This window comes from Gavialis gangeticus, unplaced genomic scaffold, assembly GCF_001723915.1.
Source record: "Gavialis gangeticus isolate Ggan-Ray unplaced genomic scaffold, GavGan_comp1, whole genome shotgun sequence".
In the NCBI taxonomy this organism is placed as follows: Eukaryota; Metazoa; Chordata; order Crocodylia; family Gavialidae; genus Gavialis; species Gavialis gangeticus.
In genome coordinates, this window is record NW_017729015.1 from 18,003,818 (window position 1) to 18,009,732 (window position 5,915).

The following is a 5,915-nucleotide window of genomic DNA, read 5'->3' on the forward strand; positions in this document are numbered from 1 at the left end:
TCTTACCGTCCTTTTTTTTTTTTTTTTTCCCCCCCCCCTTCTTGAGATGTCTCATACTAGTGGAAACTTTCTGTGCTTCTCAACAATGTTGGAGACCAAGCAAAAGGTTCCTTAAACATGTGTTTTGAGTTAGTGTTATTAAATGGCACCTTGAAGTTCACCTGCTAGTGTTTCTCAGAGCAGTAACACTCCCAGCTGTGCTTTGAGTGGACTGGACTAGCAATTGTACTTGGTAGACTGCTTTCTTGTATGTTTATTATGCTGCATCCCTGCTTCGATGAGCCCTGCTTAAGCTTGTCATGCTGATAGTTGGCTAGACGGAATTGACTTTCACAAGTCTTTACACGTGTTAGAAATGCCACTGTGGTGACCCTAATAACGCTTTCAGAGCCTGCTTTGCATATTCCACGTGCTAGTGGGTGGAATTGCAGTAGTTCTAGGTGAGGATGTTGCAATGTAAAATTGGGGATTTGAGAGAAGAAACTGGCCCTGACTCCGTCTGTTTATCTGAAAGTAAATGTTTTCTTGTCTGTCTGGATGGATATTTCCTCTCTTGAGAGAACTTTAGGCCAAGCCTTTGTGTGCAGAGATTTCCCCACTCTGTGCCTGTGTGTTGGCATTCCTTCCTAGCAACAGGTTTTATGCAGTTTGAGACTCTTGATGTTGTCTTGCATAGATTCTCATGCTAGTGATACTAAAACTGTGTCTTTTTTATTCCTTCTCGTAGTAGTGTTTTCCTGATATGAGCATGTAAAAATGAGCTCATTGCCCTGAAGCTGGGTGGGAGAAATATCACATGGGGATTGACCTAGAGCAAAAAACATGGAGAAAACAAACAAGCCCCTCTGGGGAAAGCCTGAACTTGGTACTGTGGTGTCCAAATCCCAGAGGACCAGGGAAAGATCAACAGGGTAAAACAAGTTTTTTTTAGCATTTGCTGCTTGAGCCCCTGCTGTGCTCTATTGAAACCTGAGACTTTCTAAGAATAACTCTGCCTTTCCATGTAGGCAGGTTTGGTGGCTGTGACGGGACAGATTTGCACCCTTGGTGTTCTCTGCTCGCTTTCATTTCCTACAGCTGGAGGGGCAGGGCCGTGACACTGGCCCCCAGGAAAGGCTAGTTCTGCTGCCATGTCCCGGGAGAGTTCTTAAGGTCAGGTGCTTGGTGGTGTAGTATTCAGTGGTACTTGAAGCTTATCGCAGGCTTAGTGAAGGCTCCTGTTTGCTTTTGGTTGCTTTTGAGAACTGCTGTGCCATGGGATGAGCACAGTGTAATCAAGGTCTCCGTGCTCAGTTTGCCAGTAAGTTTCAGCCTTTTTCTTACCTCTTGGGGATTGGTGTGTAAATGAGCAGACAGAGGAATTAATTTGTACAATTCTGCAATAAAGGAGCAATGATACTGGATGACTGCTAGTTTGGACTGGCCCTTTGTGAGGCACTGTAACAGGAAAATGGCAGGCTTCTGAAATCTGTTATGCTGAGAGAGGCAAATGTGCCCTGGGTATGAGCTTCAGCTCCTGGATGGGATGAAATAACTGTGGGACCACTAGCAATGGTGGCTGCTGTTTTTTTTGTGATGTTTGTTACAACTATCAGATTATTCTTTTTTTCCCCCCCCCCACAGACTTCTGCACTTCCAGTGGCAGCACCTCATTCCAGCCCATTAAAACCCAAGTGACCATCCCTACAGCCCATGTCATGCCTTCCACATTGGGCATGTCGCCTTCCAAGCTCTGCTCCACAGGAGAGCCAAACCCTTTACAGAAGGTGCCATTATCATCAAAACCAGCTCTGTCAGCATCCTCCACTGAAAATGCAGGGCTGATGAGAAATGGAGACCCTCATGCTGTAAAATTGTCTCAAGGGCCACCCAGGGAGCTCCTGCAGCTCTATGGGACTTCCAGGGAAAACAGTTTTGAGCAGTCCTGGCTTCCCCATGCTGAGCACATGAGAGTGGAAGATAATCAGAAATTTGACATGCCTGCCCTTGAGTTCACCCTTAATCGGTCCCTTTGGATGGATAATCTGTGCTCTGATCCTCACCACAAGTTCCAGAAGTGTAATCCAAGCACCATTGCCACTGATGCAGTAAAGGAGCCTTATAAAGTGCTACCAGAGACGCAAACTGCACCTGGGGCTAGTGGAGTCTGTGAGCCCCGCAATGGGACATGGCCTCGTGGGAGCAGACCCACGCCATTAGGACTTCAGCCCAATAATGTCTTTTCAAAGCCAGGGGCTCCTCAGGCACAAGTGTGGAGGCAAGAACCTTGCACGTTGCATCCGCATGAGAGGGTTTGTGACCTCAGTGCTTGGAAGCATCAGCTGGACAACATCAGAGTGCGCACAGAACAGATGCAGGTAGGGAGATGTGTGTATAAATCCCCTTGTCTTACAAGAATGTGTGAAGTGACCATAGCTTCCGGATACTGGAGTCAAGGGGAAACATCTTATGCCTTTATCTCCTCTTTATACTAATACATCCCTTCAGTTACCAGCATACATTGAATGTGTCAGCATAATTTTTCACACTGCTTCAACATTACGTAACTGCTCTATTTGTCTGCAACACTCCGCAGACTTGAATAAGGCAGCGATCCTCCTTTTCCAAAGAGCGTATGTGGGCAGAAAGTGATCGTAGTCGGTATGCCAGCTAACAAGAGTCTCGCCCCATATCCAAAGCTAAGATATAGACAGACGTAACACGTGATTGGTATCAAAAGATACTGATACAAGCTGTTATGATGCAACTACTGCTTCCCTGCTTCTATAGCAATAAAAGTGTAGTAAATTTGTTGCAATTTAAACCTTGAATGGAACGGAGTTGGTTATAGCTGTTTGTCTCACTTGCATGGCTGCAGCCTGTGCAGATGGGGTGGGTACATATAAGAGCTGATGCTCATTTGCAAGTGGCAGTTCCCTCCCCCCTTTTAAAGTGGCTAACAGGTACATTTGTTCATAGCCTTATATTACAATTATTGATTGATTGATTGTTTGTTTTTTTTGTTTTTTTTTAATTCTCACCCCCACTCCCCGTCCCATAAAACATTATCTTCATGGCTCTGGGGATCCATCTGTTTATTACATAGCTGTAGGGGATGGAATGACAAACCATCGGCTTTGACCAATAACATACAGTGAGCTAAAATGGTTCAGTAAACTCTGCCCAAACCCATCCAGAGTTTTATTTGTTCCCAGAGCTTGGACGCAGTCTGGAATAGCTGTGTACTGGCATGCAGACAAGCACACGGTGTACGCAGTCTGAGCAGTGTTGCAATCACCTCACTGAAACCTAAGCCTTTCCCTCTTAATTTGTGTCCCCTTTCAGTTACAAAATGGAGTTGCTTGCAACTATTCCTCAGTGTATCCCACTCCACTGCATTCAGTTGATCCAGCCCAGTGGGTCGGTATCCTGAACGCCAATGAGAATCTACTCAAGGAGAAAGAGCTCCTCATTGACAGGTAGGACAAGTTTCAGGAGGAAGTGAAAAAGAAAAGTAGAGTAATGTTCCTGAGGCTTACTAAGAACAAACTCTGAAGAAATCTCTGTTTCCCTCCCTTGAGCTTTTGGAATTATTCCATGGAAGATAATGTTTTACAAGCCAGTGAGAACAGGTAGTTACTTAAGTAGAGCCTGCAGGTTTTTTTCTGAAGATCCTCTCAAGCTGAATCTATTTGTCAAGTTAAAGATGATCTGTGTTTGTAAGCCTTTTCCCTACTTGGTGGTCAAAAAGGTAGAAGATTTTTAGCCTTTAACCTGCCCATTTGCATTCAGAATATTCTGAATGTCAAGGGTACTCTTCTCAGCTCAGCTGGAGGACTCTCTCAGGTGTATAAGGGATGTTCATTTTAGTCTCACTTTACATGATGTGGCTCTGGGGAGGCTTGACCATAGGTCTGCTCTTCCCAAATACTGGCTGTAAATGCTGGAATAGGCGCTATTGAAACCAGAGCTTAAGCATTTGGACTGAAAATCCCTTCCATGCTCACTGAGTCAGCTTGAGTCTTGGTCCTTTTCATCAGTTACTGCCTCCAGGCAGAGGAGACTCGAATTTTTAGTGTGAAATCGGCAAGGATCAAACTTTTCTCACAAGAATATTTATGTGTGGTTTTTTTTTTTTCCCACCCTCCAAGAGGCAAAACCAGGCATAATCCCAAATGGTGTTCTCTACCCACTGACAACAAAGGCAGTATTTGGCACTAGATTTTGATGGCATTCATGGCAGCTGAAATGCATTATTCCCTCTGTTACCAGTAAAGGGTAGTTTGGCGAAGGGGTCATTCATCAGATCTGATTTTTATTTTGCTAGGCAGAGGCAACATATCTCCCAGCTGGAGCAGAAGGTTCGAGAGAGCGAGCTGCAGGTTCACAGTGCTCTGCTTGGCTGTTCTACCCCCTATGGAGACGTTTGCTTATTGAGACTGCAGGTAGGTGGGAACAGCCAGGGGAGAGCTGAAAACACCATGCTCTGAATTCACTGGCTTCAGTTCTGATTCAGTGAATTCTTCCTAAGCCAGAAGGGCATGCAGGAAAGTCTCTCCTTTGGAGTCTGTCTGTCTTGGTTCATCTGTTTATTCAGAAGGTGGTAAGGGTCTCCAGACTTTTGGAACCACAGAAAAAACCTTCAGTGGTAGCTGCTTGCATTAGTAGCATAACACCATCAGCCTGCAGTGCGCTTGGAGATAGGACATGTGTATAAAATGCTGAAGAGCTGATGAATCTCTTGGAGAGCTGGAACTGCTACTCTGGGAATGGCCATCTTGTGTAACAGGTGGGTCTGACTTGCGGCAAGGAGCCTTGACATTAGTGACAGATTGTCTTCTGTTTCCAGGAGCTGCAGCGGGAAAACACTTTCCTGCGGGCACAGTTCACTGAGAAGACGGATTCCCTTAATAAGGAAAAGATCGAACTGGAGAGAAAGCTGGCTGCTTCCGAGTTGGATACAAGGCATATTCAGGAGACGATGAAGGAGACGGTACAGAAGCATGCAGAGGAAGTAAAGAAGCAGGAAGAGCGGGTATGAATCCCACTGGAAATGCTGGTATAGTGGTTGGGCTGATAAGAGCTTTTTGTTGTCAGGGTGGTATTTGTGGCCTTCTTTGCTCTTTGGACACTTTGTGGCCCCAACCAAAGAGAACCTGCAGACTGTTAGTTGCATTGGCTTCTTTTTGGAAAAGGTGCAAAGTAAAACCTCCAACCTGGTTGTTCTCTGTAACATTCATAGTTTCTAGGGTCAGAAGGGACCCGAGTAGATCTAGTCCGACCCCCTGCCATGGCAGGAAAGATTACTGGGGTCAAACGACCCCAGCAAGGTGTTCGTCTAACCTCCTCTTAAAGCCCCCCAGGGTAGGAGCCAGCACCACTTCTCTTGGAAGTTGGTTCCAGATCCTAGCCGCCCTGACCGTGAAGTCACACCTCTGATATCTAGCCTAAATCTCCCCTCTGCCAGCTTGTGACCATTATTCCTGGTCATTCCTGGCAGTACTTGGGGGAACAGGGACTTCCCCAGCACCTGCTGATCCCCCCTGACTAGTTTGTAACAGGCCACTAGATCCCCCTCAGCCTTCTCTTGTGGAGGCTGAACAAGTTCAGGTCCTGTCGCCTCTCCTCATAGGGCCTGCCTTGCTGCCCCCTGATCATGCGAGTGGCCTCCTCTGGACCCTCTCCATGCTGTCCACATCCCTTTTGAAGTGCGGCGCCCAGAACTGGACGCAGTACTCCAATTGCGGCCTGACCAGTGTCGCATAGAGGGGGAGGATCGCCTTGGACCTGCTCGAGATGCATCTGTGGATGCATGACAAGGTGCGGTTGGCCTTCCTGACTGCGTCCCAACACTGCCGGCCCATGTTCATCTTGGAGTCAATGATGACTCCAAGATCCTTTTCCACCTCTGTACTGACAAGAAGGGAGTTCCCCAA

The 5,915-nt window shown here is 46.6% G+C and overlaps 1 protein-coding gene across 3 annotated transcripts in view; it reads left to right on the top strand.

The window, feature by feature from the left end:
• Positions 1-5,915, top strand: part of CEP85 (centrosomal protein 85) — a 16,164-nt gene that overhangs the window by 3,081 nt on the left and 7,168 nt on the right. For 2 of the 3 annotated variants that reach the window (XM_019512466.1, XM_019512467.1), the window contains 4 exons: positions 1,624-2,357; positions 3,325-3,458; positions 4,307-4,424; positions 4,829-5,014. In XM_019512466.1, the coding sequence (XP_019368011.1) occupies positions 1,624-2,357; positions 3,325-3,458; positions 4,307-4,424; positions 4,829-5,014 (1,172 nt within the window). Of the gene's footprint in view, positions 1-43; positions 1,301-1,623; positions 2,358-3,324; positions 3,459-4,306; positions 4,425-4,828; positions 5,015-5,915 lie in introns of those variants that run through there. The other variant, XM_019512468.1, reaches the window with a different exon arrangement.